General features: G+C 37.9%; 1 protein-coding gene across 1 annotated transcript; it reads right to left on the bottom strand.

Moving 5' to 3' along the window:
• Nucleotides 1-1,156: 1,156 nt before the first annotated feature.
• Nucleotides 1,157-22,179, bottom strand: eif3ea (eukaryotic translation initiation factor 3, subunit E, a). Its single transcript, XM_033980695.2, has 13 exons — nt 22,037-22,179; nt 21,229-21,346; nt 21,033-21,150; nt 18,768-18,810; nt 17,589-17,693; nt 15,244-15,369; nt 14,938-15,062; nt 12,702-12,828; nt 12,142-12,243; nt 10,091-10,200; nt 3,030-3,132; nt 2,525-2,659; nt 1,157-1,316 (listed from the first exon to the last, which is right to left on the bottom strand). Exons 1-13 carry the CDS (start codon nt 22,124-22,126, stop codon nt 1,281-1,283), a joined length of 1,338 nt encoding a protein of 445 aa, XP_033836586.1. The 5' UTR covers nt 22,127-22,179; the 3' UTR covers nt 1,157-1,280.
• Between the last annotated feature and the right edge of the window lie 2,191 nt (nt 22,180-24,370).

Raw genomic sequence — 24,370 nt, 5'->3', positions numbered from 1 at the left:
TGTCTCGACTGGATGATTTCCACTCTTGGATGCTGTCACACTTGACTAAAAAAGAATCAGAGGCCAGAGTGGTCATCTTAGACACAATCACCCAAATGTCAGGGAGATCTGAGTAAGAAGAACAGAAAGTTCAATCTATTGTTGGTTCACATTTGCGGCTCTGAAAAAGAAATTATGCCAGGTGACATTCATAAACAAAGCTGAAATAACATAATTGATAGTTTACGTAAATGTTAGGTCCATAAAAACGCGTGACTTCTGCATCTTTGGGGGTCAGCGCTTTTCATTTTGGATTGGCATTAACAATAAAGGTAAAAAGTCATCACTCAAGTCAACAGCTCATATTAAAAAAAAAAAAAATTTAGATACAAAAATGTAAGTTTGTTGGGCATCTTCAGTTTTTTAGTTCTCGAAACAGAAGATAATGAAAATGATAAACCACAATGTACAACATGCAGGAAAAGTAATATATAGTCACAACCCAAATTCAATTATTTTGTTTGTCTCTTTTAGCACATACACAATATCAAGCACCAATCAAACTACAAGCAGATAATGATTTTGTGATATTCCTACTTTTGATTCAGGCTCATAATGTCGACATAATTACATACATTTCTGCTAACTATATAATTTGTGCAAAAAGAGGGAAAATTAAAGACATGTGAAGGAATGAAAGACTTAGTTTGTGAGCAATTGCGATAAAGAAGGCAGCGGGAGGAGGGCAGTGGACTGAGTTATGAGAAGGTCGAAGCATGCAGAGAGGCGGGGGCGGGCCAGGACATTAAAAAGATTGTGTCCGTCTGGCTAATGGTTCTTTATGGCTCCCTCATGTGCTCTCCGATGGGCAGGATGACTGGCAGAGAGTGTGACCACTGGTAACTGTACATCACCTCTGCTTGCCCCTTGCTGCTGACATCCACTCAAGGCCTGCCTCTGTAAAAACTGAACCACTAAAACGCCATAAAACCAACAGACTAAACAGACATTCGTCATTGCTGTGCACACACGGGCACATTGTAACTGTCCCACTCCAGTGACTCAATGCACACATTAAAACTTCATCAAGTATTACTGATAGAGAAAAAAAGTCTGACCGCACAAACCTCAGCTGCGAATTATAATGCACTAGAAATAAGACAGTCAGGGGTGAAAATTGTTTGTTGGTCGCTTTTTATTGAATTGGCGATGACTTGACTAAAGTACAAAATTGTGCTGTACTCATTGAGAAACAAGTGTGGAAAAAGGCAGTGAAATAACCATCTGTCTTCTTTGTGACACTAAAACCCGGCATCCTGGCCTGCCCAGTTTGGTGTCTGAAAAGAAAAAAAATACATACACAAATTGGTGCAAATTCAAACAAATGACCAGTGGTAGTGCAACAAATCAAGGCTTACATGACAGAGCTCAACCAAAAAGTTTAGTTTTAAAACTGTATTGGTATATTCTGATCATGTCAATATACTTAAATACAAACAGAATTCAGCAGACAATAAAAATGATAATTGGAAATGGCTACATTTTTTAAATATGTTTTCTAAACACTGATAGAAATTTGTCAAATGTGACCGTATCAGACATATGCAAGCACTTTTAATTGTCAGAGTGTGTAATGTGTGTTTCTGCTTGTAAACAGTGAGTGGCTATTTGGGCTGATGGGGACCCTAAACAGACTGCCCTGATGGTTGAATGTTCTTTCTATAAGCTGGTGATTTGTAGCCTTGAGGACAGCAGGATGTAATAGGGCTCTGTGTCTCTTTTCGTTAGTTACAAAAAGTCCTTAAAGAGGGGAATTCTTGTTTTTACAGGACAGGATTATGGCCAACGATATTCAAACAATAGGGAGGAGGAGTATTTGGGCACATCAAACAATAGTTCCAAGTGCCCAGTTAAAAGGTGAACAGTTAACAGCACCAAGGCCACTGCATGTTAGATGTTTAAGCCGCCAATCTCTTCACTCACACTGACCCATCTTCTTCAACTTCTGAAAGTGATTTTGACATTCTGGGTAGATTTGGTGCTTACATGTACATGCCTCCAACATGTGCCAGGTCAACATCAAAAACACACTTTAATGCAATGACTGGAGCCTCGGCTAGACATCTGCGGCAGCTCTTAAGTGCAGGGAACTCCAGCGTTTTGACTAATGTTCACCAAAAGCCCAGTGCAAGGGTCCACCTTATTTATGTTGCTGCACTGAGTCACTATGCTCAGGCCAGCATTTTATGGTTGTTTGGAATCTACCTTGTCATTAGGCCTTTGAAGAATGGATGGTGGGATGAAAGCGCTTGCTTTGTTAAACTTGCCATTACTGGTTTAATTTGTGTAAAAAGAGCTTTTGTTGGCATTTGCCCATCTAAATTATTTGGCCTTGTTCTCCTGAGCTGATCATTTGAGTCCTCTGGATTGCGCAAAGGTTACCATGAACTTTGCGCAGCTCAAATCAGTTCAGGGCGCGATGTTTGATTGGGAAACAAAGTGTAGCTTGTGTTTTAGGATGCTCTGTGCTTTCAATGTGGCTCACTTCGTTCCTGTTGCTGTGGGCCTGCTTCTTCTCAATGTTCATGGCCAACATTTGGCTTCGGAACGAGAGGCTCTTGGTCTTCTCAATCACTTGCTGGTAAGGTGATATGGCGTTGTTTCCCATAACCACATGGCCCTTAAAATACAGAGAAAAATAAATTTACACAAACGGCCGATGAGCCAAGTGTCTTTGATCTCACAGACACAATCCTATAAACACCAACAGCAGTCTGCACCATTCATATTTATGCACAACCAGATAATTCTATGTCATTCCAAAGAAATGGACTATGATTTGCTGATTACAGAGAACTGCTCTGATGTGAATGCCAAAACATGTACATATGAAATGAAGCCTCCAAAAGAAACTAAACAAGGGATACGCTGCTTGCACTTACCTTTGAATAAAAAGAAAAACAACAAAACAAAGTGACTTCAGTGTTTACAAGTCAGGCAGGATATGAGGCTTTCTACAGTATATATTTAAGTAAAAGAAAAATTCGTACAAGTTTGGAGTCAATCTTGGCGTCCAGTCTGGCATTACGAATCAGGTTCACGATCCATCTCTCTGCTTCTTCGGGTGTCATGTTGAGTTTGTCTGCCAGCATACTGTAAAGACATTACCCAAAGTGTCATCCAAACGTCCAACATGAAGAATCCACTGAAAATGTTAGACTTCGATGCCTGACAACATGCTGTAATCCTTTGTTCACTATAACCATCAATTTCTAATCTCCTATCTCAATAGGATTTTGAGAAACACACCTGCTTTAGCTGCTTGTGACGCTGATCGTACAGTAACTGTCCCTCAAATGGAGCGCCAGTGGATGTGTCATGGCAGCAGGCGAGATGGTCGCGGGTGGCTAGCCTTCTTTGATCCAAGGCTTTCCCTGTGCAGCTGGCTTCCTTTGTGGTTTTCAAAATAACTCAAGACCCCACTTGGTAGCCCCCTTCCCCCATATTTCCTGCTGCTTTCCTTCTATCTGACCCCCACAAGCCTACATGACTACTACATTTTATATAAGGTCCAAGAAATATACAGCCCCTGTGTGCTCTGCTCATAATTATTAAAGCAATGACCCCACAAAAAGTTCTTCAAGTCACTTGCTATATAAATGGTGTCACTACAAATACTTTACATTATTTTGGCAAATAGGTGTAGTTACTTAAAGCTACCATCTGCAAGTTTATTAGACTTTTTTCCACCAGTAGATGGCAGATGGAAAACCTGTTCCCCCTCACCTGGCCTTTGCTCAGGCTCACCTGTACTCTCTGTGTTATTGCAGTTTGGTCTTACTATCAGACAGCATCTAGCGGTGATATGTCAGAATACATGGAGGTTTGGCCACCCCAAGATTTTTATCTTATGGTGGCAAACCACTTGATATTGAAACAATGTGAATGTTATCAGGGTCCACTGAAGAACAAGGTTTATGTTGGCTTATTAAGATTAAAATATACAATGTTATTCTCGCAAGAAAATCGTTTTCTGGATTTGATCCATCGTTCTATCCTTCTGAGGAGCAGAGCAACCCGCGGGGTCCCATCTCCAGTTAGGGCTTAGGCCCTAACTGGACAATTTTACCAGCCATGTTTTGGGTTGAACCAGCCATTGTGTCACTTGCACAGGGGTTAATGAAAAAAAGGATTTACATGGGCGTTTTGTGTATGGATAATAGCTTACATATAAACAGCATGTAACAGGAGGAAAAGTCTTAAAAACAGACTACTTCCTGTATTTAGAGCATTTTAAATGTGCACTAAGTAACTATTCTGGTGGGGGAACCGTTTCTCTCGTCTACAATGCTGAACTGCCTGTGATGTTCCACAGTATGGCATTAAACACATCTATCTAGCATTTTTACTGTGCATCTCTCCTCAGATCTGACCTGTACCTTGGTCTGACAGTCATCCACTTCTCTGTAGAATATTCCAGGCAAAGCAAAAATCTCGTCAGAAGTTACATAGTGCATCTTTAACATATCCCACCTAGTATTATTTCACTTGTAATTTTATAATATAGGCTATAATATATTTGATTATTGTGTTTTCTAGCCCTGTGCTATAATTTCCATTTTAACTTTATTAGGTTTATTTTGCTCTTGTTTAAGTTGGGCTCAGCCTCTGCTGTGTCCCCACACCTAGTTTGGCAACCACTGCTCTAAACTTTCATTTGCACCTAACAACTTAATAACAGCATTGAACTGGAGATATACTTTAGGCTTATGGTACTTGGCTGCACAGATCAGGCAGCGGCTCTTTACAGATCCACAGCGCCTCATGACAAATAGACCTAACCTCTTATCGCAGTTTATCAACTACAACATAGCAAACGTCTCAGTCCTCTGCTGGGACAGTGCGAGTTAAGTTTGGATCAAAAACTCTTGGAGTTTAGCTCTGTGTTTCTCTTCTCATAGCTATGTAATGGGTTAGGATGCACTATTTGGAGGAAAGAGGGGGAAAAGGTGTGGAGTGACACAGACCTGTGTGGCGGACAGGTAAGACTTTTCTCTATAAACAGAGCAGGACCCATGGTGGGTTCTGGGAACACGTACACACAGGGCTCCATAAGGAGTTGTGGCACTCTGGTGGGTTTAGGATCTGTGCGCTACTCACAGAGCACACAGACTCCTCGGAGAAGTTGTGCTGGTGGCAAAATGCGATGGGCAGAGAGCTGGAGAATGGTGCATCTGAACGCAACTAGGAATTGATTTGGGAAAGGGGGGCATTTTCATTGTTTGTGGGTCCCACCTAACAGTCAGAGACAGGATCCCTTTTTATTTTTTTCCCCTTTGCACATGGGTCCTTTAAGCTGCTGGGTCTCCGGAAAGTGGAGTTTAAATTGGAACCAAAGAAATACAGCTCATGTACTGTCTGAACCCGACACAAATTATTCCCTGTATGTCTGGGCCCGACCCAAGCTTGTGTCATTTGTCATGTTAAATATACAGCATTTATGATCCATTGAGAGTTTTAGTTACAGAATAAGCATGCCTGATAATAATGTGCTTACATGCTTTAGTGTTAGATACATCTCTCTTTCAGGGCATTCACCTTTCTTCTCCAGCTCCTCTGCTCTTTTTTTTTTTAGGCTGTGTGTCTGTGCCATCTTAAAGCTTTATCAAAAAAGTTCACTGGGGCTTGGGCCAAATACAGCCCAACTACATTTGGATATAGCTACTATTAAATGCATTTTTCTGTATAGCTTTAGGGGTTAAAACAAATGTATTAGCGTTAGTACACAAACGTTTGTGGAAGATGGTCCATGACAACTAAATAGGTTCAATAGATATTTATCAGAGAACTAATGAGTATAGAGAAGTGTCAGCTGTCTAATGACGCAAGTGCAGTTTTTGATGGATAACATACGCAAGTAATTATGGTCACATTTGTAACATCAAGGAAATCGTACAGTTTAAGTTCAGAGGAAGTGGCTTAAGGGTCTTGAAAAAAAATGAATCCCATGTATAATTAGTATGTGCTATAATAGCAACAGATGTAACTGCAGTCTTTTTACTATGCATTTACATAAAGTTGAAAAGAATTACTTCTATCAATTGCCTTATTACAAACCAACAATCAAATAAATGAAAGCTAAATTTGAATAGAATTTACAATTAACTCTGAATTTAGACACTTAATTGTGTAATTGCTGTTAGGGGGTACTGTGGGTTTCGTTTAGCGATTTGGTAAAGTGGGGGCACATGTCAGTTAAGTCCAGGTCAGATATGATGATCAAAACAAAAATGATCAAGTTTCCTCACTGGGGAGTTTTCCTATGTCCAAACCCTATTAAATGCGATCTATACTGCATAACACAGGAACACAGAGCCCCAAAGGGCCCAGGGCCCTGGCCTTTACCAGCCAAAGCCCCCTAATCTAATTTATAATATGAAGTCTGGGAGTGTTTACCTCTCCAGAAACACATTTGTATATCACACAAAAGTTATCTCGAGTCTTAGAAAGAAGTCCTCAACAGCCACCCCTAGACCTCAGAGAGTCAAAACAAAGGGGAAAAAAAAGTGATGCGGGAGAGGAAGGGTCTGACTAAAGCAGTCAACACAACTGACATCCTTTAGCCCTTAAACCAAGAAGACAACCTCCAAGCCTGGTTTTATTTTACTTAACCACGGTCCTGCTCCTTTGGGTACTGGAGATTACTTTCTTTCGACATGTTACTCTCCCTGGTTCCTGATCTTCAACTTCACACGCAAGGGGGGTCAAGCACCGGGTCTAACACTCTTAGGTAGGAAGCGGATGAGAGATCCCATAAGTAGCATTTAACATGGCCTGCCTGAAATAAACACAATGTTGAACAACAGCATATGATAGTATTTGGACCAAGCTCATATTGTGCTTGGGGAAATATTTCAAGGAAACCAAAATGAGTGTGTGGTCTTTTAAACAGCTGAGTCGTGAGGTGGAAAAGGTCTATAGTATTGCACCCAAGATATGTGTTCCAAATACCAATATTTTGTGTACAAACAGAGTCCAGGGAACATGACAAGCCTGCCCAACCAACACATTCATTTTCAAAGGACAATGTGCATTTAAGGGAAAGAGAACAAAACCTAGAGAATCAAACCAAAAAAGAAAACCGGAAACACTTGATAGTCTGGAAACAACAAGTACAGAATTTTCACACTGCCTAAGGAACATTTTACATAAGATTTTAATTAGAGCACAAAACAACTCAATTATGACAAATTCTGTTCAAGTTTACTCTGAAAATTGGGCTAAAGGCAGGCTAAATATCTGCTAAACCAACATGACCAACAGCTGTAAAAACCTCCTCATTAAAACAGAGCCAAATTCATTCGGCCTCTGCCTCGGTGCAGAGGTCTTCTGGGCAACAGACTAATGACTTGGAATCTGGGTGTTTATGAAAAAAAGTTTTGTTGATTGTCATAATCCATCAACAATAAACATGGAAATCCCTGAGACTCCCCTCATATTCCAATTTTAGAAAGGCCAACAAACACCAATCAAAAAATGAAAATGTGAGAAGAAAGAAATCTGCCATTTGACTTCCTCTTTAAGCTTTACCACTAACCTTTGTGGTCCTTAACAAGTAAATGGATCCAATTGCAGTAAGTCTGCCAAAAAGAACCAGCACTGCTAATCAATTCCAGACAATCTGCAACTGGAGATTTCGACAGACCCTGATCATATTCCACTTTTTTAACCTTGACTACAGCCTCTGATTCTATATGTAGTTCTCAATGCAATGTAAAACGATTCAATTAATTTCCAGTGAGAATCCTGTATGATGTAGCATGTTTTCAATAATTTAGCCGTGTAATCTGGTGATGCCAATTAATACTTTATGGTCAATCGTGATCTGACAAAACAATGGTTTTGTTATGATAAATTATATGATAGGATAAAAGTCCTACTTATTTGCACATTGGAAATGATGAATTGATGCAGTAATATGGATGGGAAGAAGATATCATACATAGTTAGTGTTGACTATATTTCTGGTTCTGGTTCACCAGATAAGAGTTTTTTTATAATTATGAAGTCATTATGAAGGTTAAAGGCAGAAGAGGACACTTCTCTACTCAGTTTTTAAAGCTTGATTTGGACTGAGAAGTTGTATCTTGTAAGAGCAACCCGAACAGTCCATGTTGTGACCTCTACGAATTTGCCCTGAACAGGTGGTCCTAAAAGTTAAGAGAGCACGATAACCTGCTGAGTCCTGGAAGCACTTATGTCCTAGACTAGCTAATCATAGAAATGTGTAGTGTCAGAAGCTGTGAGGAGAGGGCAATAAACACTTATCAATAAGAAATAGTGCTGTCAGTAGATTTAAATACAACTGATTTTTTACTTTTGAATTGTGATTAATCTCACTGCACTCCCATTTTAACGCTTTAAGGACTGAGCACACTATGGGCCAGTATAGCTCACCTAGACTTTTATTCTTTTTTTAGCCATAAAAATCATCTTAAACGAAGTATTAGAATTTACTGCATTTTTTCACACAACTACTTCTATTTTACACATCCATCCGTATGTTTTCTTTTACGCATCGAATAAATGACTGGGAAAATCCCTGCAGCACCCGCGCTCTCATTCGTCACCTTCGCGGGACAAGAGAGGCAGATTACCGTAATGACGGCAAAATATTTAGATAGCCCCGTGCCTCCGCTTTGAGATGCCGTTTGAATTTACATGAGAGCACGACTGGTTGCGGAGTTACGCTGCTGGAAAGTTCGCAACCGCGCTCTATTGGCGACGATAGCTTTCGGCACTATAGAGTTAATAGAACCAGCTAAAAATGCTTAATTATTTTAACAACTATGCATAAATTATCTTCAAATCCAACTAACTAAAATTAGGACTAGACAATCTATAATGAATCTGGGATGGTCATGTTTCAGTTAAATGCACTTGACTCTAGAGCTGAAATGATTAAAGTAAATTGAGTAGTTTGATTACAAAAAAAAAACAAAACAAAAAAAACCTTGACTGTCATTTTACTTCCTCGATGATTTCTAAAATTTAAATTATTTAAAATTAATTAATTAAAACTGCATGAAACTTAAGTGCACAGAGTGCACTGACTATTACGGCGCTTGTTTCTGCACAGAGCTTGTTTCTGCACCGCACTGCCAACAGCGAAGAGAGCACCAGAGTGGTCTATCTTAGATCCACATGTGAGGTTAGAGAGCGGTTTTGTTGAGAGTGAGAAAACAAAGGGCCGTGATGATGATGAAAACAAACCAGTTAAATAAAAGGCTGCAACAAGGGGTGAAGAGATGGAGGCTAAAGTGAACGGCACATGAAGCGCTGCAAACTCAGTGAAAAATTACCACAAGTGTTGCAGAGCACAGTTCTCAAAGCACAACATGACAGCACAAACATGCACAGATGTTAACTCTTATCTTAGCTGAGGTAATGGCACATAAACTTAAATAAATTCATACTGTAACTGTAGTTCAGATGTAATGTAGCCTGTTTACAATACAATCTGTTGACAAGAAAATCAGTAATATAAAGTGTACATTTTTGGTGTGTCTTCTATCCAAGTGAAATGTTGCCGTTTTGGGGACACACTGACGTCCAATTAAGAATAAAAAAAAAATTATATATATATATATATATATGTATATATATATATATATATATATATATATATATATATATATATATATATATATATATATATATATAAATAAATCATTTGTTGTAACTATGAATCGTAACTTAAAGATCAATAAATAAATCAGTAGTTGCAGCCCTACTTGATGAAACAAAAGTGGGAAAAAGGGCCTTCATTGCCGCTTGCAGGAGAAACTAGCTGTCACAGTGACAGACGCAAGCTGTTAGGGCATATTACAGTGTTATGTCGTAGTTTGGTGAAATATCTGGCCAGATTATTACTGCTCACACATGGCCTTTATTTTTACTCCTTCCTGTTCTATTGCATTGAATGATAGGAACCATCACATCTGGTGTACAAAACAGTGTTCAAATCTGCTTTCTTTTGACTGTCTGGAGACGTGAGATTCATTGAGAAAAGAATGCCCCATTTATATTGAAAATGTAATATTAAACCAACCTTATGCTAATGCACTGGTGAATTCTGCAGAAGGTCTCAAAAATGAAGAGTCTGGCATTTTCAATGAAGTCCTCCAGGCAGGCAACCAAGAAGAAGTCATTCACCAGAACCTGAAAGAATAAAAATCAGAAGAATTGTATAAAGCAGTGGTTCGAACTACTTCTATAAAGTATCACTTATGAAAATATTTTGCTCTCAGAGTACCTTCAGATCTATACCAGCTCTAAAATGGAACTACAATCTTTAAACTACCGGTAGCCTCTAAAATGCTTCAGATTACAATGCTGAAAGAGGTCAAAAATAAAATAAAAAATAAAATTGACTATAAATGAAACAAACAGAAGAAGTACTGAGAATCTTGAGTACAACTAGAACTAGCACATGCACCAGTGTTTGACTTTAGAAAAAAGTATTTTAAGAGTTTTAATTTTTTTAACAGTAGGCAACAAATAGTATTCAGTAGTGCAATACCGTAGAACTGCAGTTCATATCAAGTATAAGTAACAGTGTAGTTATTTATGAGACACATTTGTTGTTATATTGATAATACTGATTGCTACTTAAAAGCCAGGTTGGTTATTTTTATTTTAAATGGTAGCTCATCCAAGGTGTAATTGTCCAAAGCTTATTGTTTCCAATTTCTTCTGTGTCCAGAATTTCTCATCATAGACGGTATCTAAAAACACTTTCCAACAATTCCCAGCTTTCTGTTTCCGTAAGCTTCAAAATGATTTGATTTGCATGCAGTTTTGCTTAAATGAGTCCCAACTACATGGCACTATCTGGCCGAACACATTTCAGCTACGACAACGCTTATCTTGGACTGATAAACTTTGAACAACCAAGTGCCCTAATTACTGTCATCTGGGATTCAGACCACAAAGTTTAAACAAATCTTGAAAGTAGCTTGAGGAGAGCTCTTTTATGTGCAATCTGAGTGCTTGACTGTAGGTAAGGATATACTTTGCATTCCTAAACGTGCATCTAACATCTGACAGCGATTCCAAAACCGAGGTGAAGTGGGAAGGAAACAAAAGCTCTAGAATGGCCCATTTCAACCAACCTTAACCCACAATTTGAAAGTAGGCCAAATCATTGTACAAACCACAGAGAATTAAAAATCAAGAAAATAGCATACTGCTGCAGGAATGAAATTGACCTCTGAATAGCACTAAAATAAAACATTACCAAAGTCAGTCAAGACAACTTTTGAATTGCATGGGCAAATGTAAAATATCTTACATCTAGGTAAATTCCTGTGTAGACCATAACAGACAAAAATGGTTTGCAGACACAAGTTATGCGTTACCAGTGCTAATTTGTGAACTACATAGGGCTTGTAAACAGAGCAAGACAAAGATATAACTTAAGTTGACAAGTGTAGATAAGACAAGTGGGTTGATGTTAAAAGCATGGAGGACAAACACAGGAGAGTGCCAATGGAGCAGAAGTGAGTTTAAAACCAACAAACAAAGCCCTAAAATGTAGAGACAAGTGTCCATTTCCTCAAACCAGCACAAACGACAACCAAAACATTATGAATAAATATTGAAAGGAAGTGGATAATTCCGTTAAAACAACTTTGCCATCATTTGATATTTTTACTTCATAATAGATTTAAACAAGACCTCATGGAAACACGGACTTCATCTCTAAACATTTACTTATTTGAAAGGGCCATATGACCAGACAGATGTTTTTTATTTTCATAGTTCATTGTCAAGCAACAAGGATCAAAAGGGAGCAATATGACCCCAACCTTAGTCTATTTGACTACAAGACCAAATGGTTATGTCACCTGGGAAGAACAAATTGCAGTTCGCTGAAGAATAGATTATGTTACATATAAATGGAATAAAAAGCATTAATAGAGGTGAAACTAAGCCAAAAAGTCAATTTTAAACTTTAAAGTAGACATGCAGCAATTATGTTTGAAATTTATACCTGAATAAATATAGGAAATTGGGTTTGGGATTGTATAAAATAAAAAATAAAAAAATCAATGAAAACTGCAAGACTAAACTTTTGTAGTTTAGCTAAATGTTACTTACAGATTCACATTCCCGAAGTTTCTTCTGAGCGCTATCAAAATCAAAATTCACATAGAGGCACTCCACAAACTCTGTAATTGGATCTTTGTAGGTGTAAGATTCCTGTGAAGCAAGAACATCTCAAATCATTATCAGTGTATCAATATACGCTTTTAAATGTCAGCAGACGCTAGCTTGAAAAGAAGCGCATTTTAACCAAAAACAGCTGTGAAAGTGGTCCAGATATAAGTACATGATATTATGTTGTATGTATTGGAAACGGCCGCCTGGTGGCAGATAAATAAAGATAACAGTTTAAAAAAGTTAACAGACCCATCTGAACTTTGAACAGTCTCAAATGGTGCTTAAAAGAGTCACAACCTGACCCGAGGCCCCAGAGATCCACATGTTTTACTGATTACTCACAGAGTACTGCGCACCAAGACAGTGAAAGCTTTGAAAGCTACAGTTTAGAGGCTTCTCTTCTTTGACCCACCAAATGCACTCAGCACTACATATCAACTAGTTTACAAATGCACCATTTTATGATGCCATGTAATTATGATAAGAAAGGTTGTTACCTGCTGTATGACTTTCACCAGATCCTTCAGAACCTGCCGGCGCTTTCGAACATCCTTGTTGGTGATGACGGCTGTGGTTAGGTAACGCAAGATGTGGGGGCACATAGTCTGAATGGCATTCAGGTATCTGCAAAAAGACAGTTCAAAGCAATGACTTATTAAAGCAATGTAAGAAAAGACATGATCTTTACTTTGGACACACAATATAACATTCTGGCTGCTTATTTGGGATCTGACATTTAGAATAAAGAAAAAAAACCTTTGCAGCCCAAGAGATAAATGTCTAAGTGGGATTGTCCACCACTATACATGAGTCCAAGCTATAAACCATCCCTTTCATTAGTGTCCTATGAGAGGGAGGAGGAAAGCGTAAACCTGGTAAGAAGATATAGTTCAGTGAGTAGGGACAAACCCAGTAGTTGAAACCCAATCTGTCAGGGACTGATTTTTCGACCACAGGTCAACTGGCTCCAACACAAGAGACAAGGCAGTTTGGGCACTTGTCCCACACAAACTTAAGATTGTGGCTGAGCAATTAAAGTAATTGTGAAACTAATTTAGATATAATTATACAGAAAAAATAACTTATTGGGAAAATTACAGACACAATTCCATTATAGGGGGCAACTGTAGACATGTGGCTGTTAAGAGTCAATAAATCCAACAGAAGCAGGGCAAAGGCTCCATTGACCTGATTTTAAGAGCTCTCCCATCTCTGTCTATGTGAGGCCTGATCCGGAGGATGGCCGCAGTGCCCCATGTGGTGTTCCTGATTAACTTACACCTCGTCACTCTCCAGAGGCAGCTCCGGTAGCTGCATGACTCGCTGTACCGTGTCTGTGGGCCGTTCACCCAGCACCACTCAGGGAACCTCCACTTGTTATGTTTAGGTTCACTGTAACAAGGTTTGCTCTAATGGTTTACTAAAGATGTCACAGAGGCATGTAGCCAAAAAAATCAAATTGGAGCTCACATATGGTCTCTTGGCACACTGTGAGATGGTGCCTTTGTCATAGCTTTGAAAGAATATCCATCATACTACACAGCCACAGAGTTATGGCACTATTGAAGGGTACTTTATTTAAAATCAGAGCAGCTTGTCAAGAAAAGTCTTTTGGCCACTGTGTGCAGACTGCTGGGGTAAGAGAGGTCAGATGTGGAGTTGAAGGCCAAGCACTGGTCATTTCAGCCAAAGGAAGTACTGGTCAAAAAATGGGATACAAGAGTTGAGCCAAGCCTCAGTGGGAAAAACATGAGGTTTCAACAGTGAAGCAGCAAAGCTCACACAAACTACCTCAGTTTGTCCACATAGTGGGCTGGGTGAGCTTTTCAGAAGAAGTAATTTGGCTAGTCGCCCTAATCAGCGGTAATAAAATAAAAAAAATCTGTAAATTTGGGGAAGTAAATATTTGAGTGCGCTGTGTTGTGGTTGCCGGTCATACAGTCTGTGAAGTCCAATCATGAGTACAATTATGAGGGGGGAGGGGAAAAACACAAAAATAGGTGTATAACTTATGTATAAAGTTACCAAATATACACATGGTCTGGTCCTTGGAGAAAACATACACTTCTGAAACCACTTAAAAGTTCAGAAAGAAGCATTAAAACAATTACTTTCTTTCCCTTAAGCTAAAAAAAAAAACAAAAAAAAAAAAAAAACACAAGGCGAAACTGGGTTAAAAACAAAACTTTTCTATGCCATCCAATCTCAGTAGTAGGCCTGTCACAATAATTACTATGACATGCAAAATATGATATTGTATCAGAGGCATAAAGTCGTTTGAATATTATTGTGCATCGCAGTAAATCTCTGTAGCAATATATCGTACTTCCAAATTATTGTGACAGGCCAAGTCAGTAGATCTTAAGTTTCTTTCGGATTGTGTTGTAAGTGGTTTTCACCAAAAAAAAAAAACAAACAAAAAAAAACCACACTAAACAAAGATTTATTTATTATGGTATATTCTCTTCATGACACATGCACAACCTAAACGATGTACCACGATAACAACCGTGTTAATGAAGTTGTGATATAACGTGTCACAAAATGCATGTATCACACCACTAAAACATTCCACATTTACTGACACAGTGATTTTAATGGGGACAGTGCAATCACTGCATTCATTTGTGTACTATAGTTTTGCGTGTGTTTATATGTGTGTATATTAATGTGTGTGTATATCTGTGTATATGTGTGACATATTAGATATATAGAGTGTTAAAAGGCACTTACTGAGGTTGATAAAGAAATAGCTCAATGATATTGTCTCTGCCCTTGGGATGGTTGAAAAATACAAAGAGAGACCAGTGGATTAGCCATGTCCTCTGCTGCAGAGACTGGAGAGGAGAGCTGACTGTCTGAAAGTTAAAGAAATAACATTTTTGGTAACAAGATTAAAACTTTGATATCCATAAACAATCTGAAATTGGTGTGTGAGGGGAATAGAATGCCAGCTGGACTGAAAGTGAATGGACAATATAAAAGTCTATGTAAGAAAATCTAAAAGCAGGACAAAACTGTGAAAAGTGGGGCATTTACATTGTTATCGATGGTCTCCCTCAGGCGGGTGAGGTCCTCCATGGCTGCTTCCCAGTTCTGCATGAGGATCTCTGAGGCCAGCTTGCCCCACAGAGAGCTCAAGGCATTTCGGTCTGTAGCAGGAACCTAAAGAACAAAGATTAGATTACTTTATGCACTCATCATTAAGATTGTATATTCCTTCAACTTGAAATGGTGCCCATACATATCAAAATGTTTTTTATTTCTCTTCCAAATTAGGTAAAGATTCTATGAATTTAATTTTTCATTGTATCATTATAGCTGATAATGAATTACTTCAAAATCACTTTAACCAACTTCAGTAGACCTCCAGGTTTATCTCAGGGCAATTAGAAGGAAACATGAACTGGGCTAAGGAGACACTTTTCAGCCAGCATAATCAGTCTCAAAATCTCACAGACTGCCGTTTGTGACTTCCAGAACAAGCTAAAGCAAACAGAAAAACACTCAGGTAATGGGAGACAGGTTGAGAATGCCTCTGAAGCTCAGCAGGGCAATCACTCCACACTGGACACTGGGCTCCACCCTGGGGCTCAGGGGAAGGTCTGGGACAAACTACTTCAAGATAACACAATGCCAGACACAGTGACAGGAGTCAGCAGTCGAGCAGGAAGTTGATGTGGGTGTCTATAAAATGACCAAACTAGACGCTAACCACACATCTCCCAACAGTCAGTTGTGAGGCACGGTCATAAAGAATGTACATACGATTTTGGAATATAATCCTGTGCTTTTTGTGTAAAAGGAACATTTGGATGCGCCATCGGTATAAAAAGTCCTTTATTCTTTTTTTGTTTTGCCTTCCATCGTGGAAGTCTCAGCCTGCTACTTTTGGCTGACCTCCAGGTCATTAGGGCACACACACATACACAGCAGAGTGGCCATGCACAACAAGTTTCAATACCTGGGTTTTTCCAACAGTTACCTGGAGTTTCCATTGGTTAGTGAAACAGGCACATTTTCACTGACTGACCAACAACAATAAATGTACTGTGCCAGAGATCCGTCTGGACACCCAATCTTTATTCTTAACATTCAATCCCTGCATTAAGTGATGATATGAATAAGTTGCTCTTTACGAGCTACACCACACTGTAACAGGATCCAAGGCAAGGATTTTGCAAGGCTGGCTTCCTTCGTTTAATTGACTAGGTTTCCCACGTTAAATGGCTTTATGCAGCCTCACCTCACCCACACAAAAGACTGAGGGACAGATGAGGGGCTTGTGAGGATGGAACGTCCAGTATACGTACAGAACAGGGGCTAAAGGTGTATAGGATTAATAATTTCAACCCCTTCTAGTTTTAACAGTTTTCTACATTGTCAAAACAATATCTTGTTACAGCATGTAGTATGATGAGAGATATTCAACATAACACAACCAACACTCAGAGGATTTACGTTCAAAGTGGCCTGTTCATAATAGAAAAACTTTAAGACAACCATATTGTGAACAGCTTGGGCAAATCAGCCATCATGACATCTAGATTGCAACTCTTCCTACCCCAGACTGAAGCAGATCAATGTAAACTTATCAAATGAATTGGACAAGTGCTTCGGGTTAAGATGCCTCTTAAGAGCATAGGGCTCATCAGACTTCTAAAACAGAGCCAACATTTTGAGAATGGACACAGTGAATGTGCACGCAACCTTCATGTGACAGACTAGAAACAACTAAATGCCAAGTATCAAATGCCAATTAAAACAAGACAAACATGTTTTTTGTGTTACAGTGATTTTTCCTTATAATTATAAAACAAAAGTCTCTAAAAAGAAAAGTTTCTTTTTAAACCAGACACAAAAGCAATACCTACTGCATAACTGCACAAGTAAAATAAATATTTTAAAAAGTAAAAGACCACAATCTCATACAACAGAACATTTAATGTGTGGGTGTTTAATGCTGCCAAATCATACATGACTTTTGTGAAATTGTAAAAATCTGTATCAACTTAAATTTGACAGATGAGTGTTGAATTTTGTGTTGTGTATAATCTTTACAAAATCAATTTTATAACTGTATCGTAAGCTCAAGTCATTGTGACAAGGTTTAGGGATTCTGTGGATCCAGCCTTCAAATGTATTTAGGCAGTCTGCTGCAGCCCGCCTCGTGAGATCTACAGACAGATAATGCAGTTTGCTACTGATCACTTGGCTCAGTAAAACCTCCCACTCAAGTGGCACAAAAGCAGTCGTCAAAGACAACGCGCAGTAAATTGAATAGACTATGACGTAATCCATGAAATCAATTACTTTGCACTGCCTGCATCAGCCCTAACCAGTAGTCACCAATAACTAATGAAGAGGTCTAAAGGTAAACTTACCAAAACACGAAAGAAGTAAAGGTATTCTGCGGCTCCAGAGTAGTTGCCGCATTCATACTGGAACTTGGCATATCTGTAGAGCGTATCCAAGTACTCCTGACGAAACTATGGAGGAATAAATAAAATAAAAAAGCAACAAGTATTTATTGCCAGCCCCATAATCAGTAGCATTTATGTGTGAATATAGTGCCACCACAATATAATGATTTTCACTTGTTATTAATATATATTTTCCCCATTATAAAGCACACACATTACACTGGTTCTGTATCCCTTAAATAAAACATACTATGCTTTTGTCTGCTATATAGTTAAAATTTATGGACATCAGTGGTTCATTATATGAAAATTTTGACATTGTAAATCGCAATACTGATCTAAAATGACTGGATTGAAAAAAAAAAGAAAAAAGAAATGCTTTCCGTCTGCCCCTTACAGCATTTCACCATAGCACGCACTGCCGGACCCGCTTATGAATACTTTTTCTCCATTTGAGCCAAAGACATAATGATGCTGAATCCTATATTTATCATTGATTAAGAAGAAAAAATGAAAATAAAGTAAGCACAGAGCAGTGGGTGTGCATCTTGCTTGCAGAAAAATAAAGAAGCTCTGATATGCATGAATCACTCTAAATACAACATTGTTGTCTGATTTACTTCAGTAACCTCAGAGTAGTACCCACCTCTGCTTTTTTACACATTTCTTTCTACAGTTATACACCCTCTATATACCATTCTTTCTGCTTATTATTTAACTTGCATTAAAGCTTGTAGTAAAATTCATCTATGTCTAACTGAGAGATGTAACATTTGTTTGAAGGTGCACTAAGGACAGTGTGTAGATCAGCAGGATACCGAAGTGGGAGGTGACTAAAGTAGAGCAGGATAAGAGATTGAAATTCATGGTAAATATAGAACCCCCGGCATTTTTGCGGCTCTATCCACGAGTCCCGGGTTACTCAGTTTATTCTTAACTATTCACCACAGAATGTAAATTCCGCAGAATTTGTGCAAGCCATACAAACTCTGAAAATGAGTTAAGGGTTTTGAGAAGTAATTCTACATTTCCCTCCATGGTCTGGCCCTACTACTTTACCTCTGAAACAATCATGGGTTCACAGTAAAGTCATGGGAAAATGATGAAAAAGTGAGATGTCAGCACATGAGGCCAACTTACATTATGCTTTTCAGCCAAATAGTCAAAGAGCATTCTTCCATCTCTGAAAAACAAAAAAGAGACAGCTGTATTTAATTTCTGTAGGTAATGTGGCTGACATTGTGTTGATTCAATCTGATTCTCTAAATCTCTATATTTCATGGAGCATATCTTTCGGTCTGGTCACCACCTCCTCTGCTGAGTCTCAGGCCAAACTCAGAAGTTAAACACCCGTCCATTTTTACAAAAGGGTGCAACAAATTCTAATAGAAAAAGTACACACAAACAAAATCAAACAAATTTGACATGCATGAAAAAATATTAGATACTCTGCTTCTCTGGAACAAAATTTTAAGAGGAGATGCGGACACACCTCCTCCACATTTTTCCTTGTAAAGTGCCATGTTAGATATGGATGGACCAAGCATGTCTCTGATTGGCTAATCTTCAAGTCCACCTTGAACTTTAAGAGATAAAACCAGTGTCCAGACAACATCTTTGTAAAGTATTGTAGAAGCGTGATTTTATGTGCTTAAGGCTGTGCATAAATTAAACAATTTGACAACAACAAATGACAGGTGAGTTAATTCTATGCTTTTGTAATTTATAAGCCTGGCTTTGTCAAAATAAGGTAACAGCAGAAGCCAAAATATAAGGATAGGCAGCAGATGAGAACATTGTTGGAATATTATTGATGTGTGCTAACTGAATTTCATTGTAGCTAAGGTAGGGTTTCCACTGTGTCCATTTTAAATGACTTAGCAGCAGGGTAGGATGTCAGTGCCGCAGTATATGGGAGAAACTGCTGTAAGCACCACTGATTTGGGTTACAGCACAATATGATCAGTACAGTAAATTCTATATGGAAACACTAAAGAAGTAGTATTTAATGTATTATATTGTTTAGTGCATAGTGCAGTCTGTGAAGTGTTTATTTGCAGAAATTTGATCAGCATCTTGGTGTTGAAATACTATACCATATTTGACCTCTAAACAATCAGAAATATATTGATTCAAAATTCCTCAATATGCAGCTTTATAGCTTTATGGAAGACAAAGTTGGTAGGTATAGAAAAAACAATGTTTTCTAAATGCAATATACAATGCCTGGCCAAAAAAAAAAAAAAATCACCACCAAAATAAAAAAAAAAAAAAGGTCACTAATATTTCATTGGACCGCCTTTAGCTTTGATAACGACACACATTTGATGTGGTATTGTTTCGATAAGCTTCCGCAATGTCACAAGATTTATTTCCATCCAGTGTTGCATTCATTTTTCACCAAGGTCTTGCATTGATGATGGTAGAGTCTGACGCTGCGCAAAGCCTTCTCCAGCACATCACAAAGACTCTCAATGGAGTTAAGGTCTGGACTCTGTGGTGGCCAATCCATGTGTGAAAATGATATCTCATGCTCCCTGAACCACTCTTTCACAATTTGAATCCTGGCATTGTCATCTTGGAATATGCCCATCAGGGAAGAAAAAAATCCATTGATGGAAAAACCTGGCCATTCAGTATATTCAGGTAGTCAGCTGACCTCATTCTTTGGGCACAGACTGTTGCTGAACCTAGACCTGACCAACTGCAGCAGGCTTGTACCTATTTGCTTAGTTAAATCCAGGTGGGGACTTTTTGGCCAGGCAGAGTATTCAAATAATTTTCTGTTTCCCTCATGGGAGTCTTCTTATATTGATCACAGATGAGCTGATTATTTCTACAAATCCAATAGTCCAATAATGTAAAACTAAAGGCTTCTCCTTTATGGGACTTGGTTTTTATCCAACAGTGACAGAAACATCACAGTCGCGTAGACATTCACTAAGTCAGTGTTTCCATATCAAGCTTCAAATCTCACAGCTGACCTTTTCCATCTACTGGCTTTAGTAAACAAATGTCTACATCTTCACTAAAACAATACATTCAAAACAGCCCAAACTCAAAAGAAGATTAAAGTAGGGAATGCTTTTGATTAAGTGAAGATATAACCTCTAAAATTGAAAAGACAGGATGATGACTGCATACAAGCAAAATATTTCATCACTGACAAAAGTATAAATAAAGTTAACCACACCCACAAAGACATATGTTTTCAATCTGCCAAAACAGACTGCTATGCAGTGTAGTTGCAGCCTATTAAATAGCATTATGTTGAAAGCACTATACACGTGATTATATATTTAATTAAATATCTTATGAATGACCATATTATTACAGAAACTTTCTTTTTTTGATTCATAAAATGACTGTGGTTTCTACATTTGGAAGTTGTGTTAATTTTCTCACCTGGTAGATTGCATTTGCCGTGTTGTTTCTTGATCTTCAAACATTTTCACAATAGGTTCCGTCTCAGACTGTAGTTGTTTGAGTTGAGCCACAACTTCAGTTCTTTTTTCTCTCAGGGCTAAATTAAAATAAATACATATTAGAACATCCCGAATACTAAAGGTTTGATTTTACATGTATAAACTGTCGGTCTTACTGTGTGGTATTTCCCTGTCGGGAAAAAGGCTCTTGTGGACATCCATGGCAAAGTCAACCATGTTTGTCTCACTAAGAAGATCCAACTTTCCATGAAGAAGCTCTTGCTCATTGTAGATCTAAGCAAAACATTTCATACGAAATGAGTTGAATTAATACTTTGGTAGTTGTTGTACTTCAAAACACATAAGCCTCCATTTAGTAATAAAAAAGAGACATCCATATCCAAGTGCTCATCTCATTTAAGCTGACGTAACTGACATAAACATAGACTAATTATATAGCTAGGAAATTGTAATATAAAATATAAGTGAGTAGTAGATGTTATTGAAATATCAGCTAATATGGTCTCCAGCTAAAAAAAGTGAATGGATAGGGATAAGCAATTAGACTGGGATATCCTTTTTATTCTGTTTTGGGAAGGCTAAAACATCCGTTAATAAAACATATCTTACGCTTACTACAACCGTTTCCGGTTATACTTCAAAATAAATACAAACTACCAATGAAACTTAAAAAATACACCTTTCATAACAAAGTTATTTTAACACGGAAGCCACTTACATAAAGTATGTCTCTGTGGTTGCCCCTAATACATCGGTTCCATAAGAAATCTAAAAGATAACTTCCTTGACAGTTTTTATTATGGAAATTAACGTAAGCATTTCCTGCTTGTTTTACATCGCTGAAGAAAACGTGCTCAACAACCTAGCATTCTCTGCTAACGCAGCCACCGAAAATCTATGCGAAGACATGGGAATAAACTAAAAACATCATAATAAATTATAATCTGTTAATACATCACTTGCCTCTTTAACAGACAAAAACTCCAGAAGAGGAAACACAAGATGACGGTCCAAAAAGTGAGCAATTTTTGTGGTGAGGTCGTAGTCCGCCATCTTTGCTCCAGTAGAAAGGAAGTGGATGGAACAGCGTCATTGAGAAATGACCAATCAGCGATCGCCTCAGCATCCTGCTAAAGGATACAGATATAGGATCACGTGATCAATATGATTTGTAATTTCAGCTTGTCAGCAGAAGTTCGCCAGGAAAGCTCGCCTATATGAAAAGTCATATGACATAACATTAGTCTGAATATCACCAGGCTTGTTGTTTCAGTGTGAATAAAACTTATTTATGCCATATGCTTTTCTGTGTACTTGGTCATAAATTGCTATTCAATCAATGAATCTTGCATTTATGTAAACCTACCGCTGAAATATGAACTAATTTAAATAGGTTTTGGAAATATTTTTACACACCTTTCTTTGTTAGTCCACACAAGAGTGAGCCATGTCAATTAGCCTCAAGTTACTTGTACGTTATTTAAAATTGTATTTTAAAAATAGGCTATTTAAAAAAAGAAAGAAAAAATTAATTGTGATTTTGATTTATAGATAGACTATAACACTTTAGCCCAGAAATAAAGGCACTTTTTAATAACCTACTCTGTTTGCCTAATATAGTTGAGAAAGCTGTATAAGATCAACTTGAAATTGTACTTTAAAACTACAAGCCACAGTCAGTTTGCCTTCAGCAAAAATACCCTTATACAACTGATCACGTCATCAGTTTGTGGTTTTAGTTGTTCAAATAGGCCTATACCATAAACCATAATTTTATTGTTCACAAGATTGCCCACCTGGTCTTTGCATGTATCTTTTTTCAACCCACATATATTATTTCTCACATGCAAGTGTTTTCTGTGCCATGAGTGCATGAGTACAGATTTATGTGGCCGCACAAATATTACACACAATTGAATTAGGAAGAGGCCGTAAAACCGGGCGGGCAAGGGCAATAAGTATGTAATACCGCAAATAAATCCAGACTGACAAGAAATTAGGTCTTTAGTATGGAAAGGCTTCAAAGGCCAAACTGCATAAAGATTTTAGTTTACTTTATTCAATTGTTCATTCCAGCAATATTATGAACAGCAGGTTGTGAGGAAACATATGAAGGAGAATTGTGTGTTTGTCAAGGTTTTAAAGTTCTACATTTACTCAGGTTTACTGAAAAAAAAAGAAACACCTGTAAACATTCTTATGGGATTTTAATGTAAATTTTTCAGATACCCTAAAAGTAAGGTTAATAAAGTGAAATAAAGTGAAATATAAATCTTTAGAACAAACAGGCAAACTCTGAATTATAGTACTGTAATACTACAACACTTGACCAATGCCCTGCCATTTCTACATTAAAATTGAGATCATTATCTTGCACAAACCCATAAATTGCAAGATGAAGATGCATGGAAATATGTCATGGGTTGGTTGGAAAATACCTAATTATCTCTAAGTGCTTGGATAAAATATAATTGTAATAATACATCTGCAATTGTGAATGGAGTGTCCATTTCGGTAAAACTGATAGAGGACATCTGCCCGGATGAGATTTTTAATTAATTTCAGCACAGCTGAATTTATATGGACTTTGAGAATGTGCATGTCAACATTTATGACTATTCTACAGTGCAATTTTATCTATCAGCCCTTATGGTGCCATGGACTTAGTTCACCAAGTATAATTCATTGATGCAATGACTGCATAAATAAATGAGCATATATGGGCACATGTAAGCCCACTGAAAGTAAATTGTTATTCCATGTGCAAAGGTTGTTCTGTGTTCTGCCATTATATCTTCCCTGCACTAGTCTGTCATGTGAAGTTCCTTTTTTAATTTTATTTAATGTTATGGTTATTAATATTTGTAGTCAAACATTCACCTGGTAGCATGTAGGGCTATACATCAGCAGCCCACTCTCTTGCTCCAGCCCACTGCTGACCTATGCATTATCATGCTCTCTGGTTATAGGATGCAGGTATCGACAAACTCTGTAATTCAGAAAGCAATTATTACTAAGCAAGAAGTGCAACTGTGCCCCTTGAGTAGATAATTTGTTCTTGCATATCAGCAATATTTTAAAATAAGGTCAATCATTGCTGTACTTCCCTAGTTCTCCAAACAATCCTTTCTACCACCCACTTTCCCCTGGTTGTGCATGACTTGGCCTATGGTCTACAATTATATTATGGAAACAAGACATTAGACAAGAAAATGGTGCTATCTCCAAATCTGCATGCGGTAAGATGCAAATGAAATGAGAAATGAAATGTGATAACCCCAGATTTAGCAGTTTAGT

Source organism: Periophthalmus magnuspinnatus, chromosome 16 (genome assembly GCF_009829125.3).
Source record: "Periophthalmus magnuspinnatus isolate fPerMag1 chromosome 16, fPerMag1.2.pri, whole genome shotgun sequence".
Lineage (NCBI taxonomy): Eukaryota > Metazoa > Chordata > Actinopteri > Gobiiformes > Gobiidae > Periophthalmus > Periophthalmus magnuspinnatus.
This window is presented reverse-complemented; position numbering and strand designations above follow the sequence as displayed.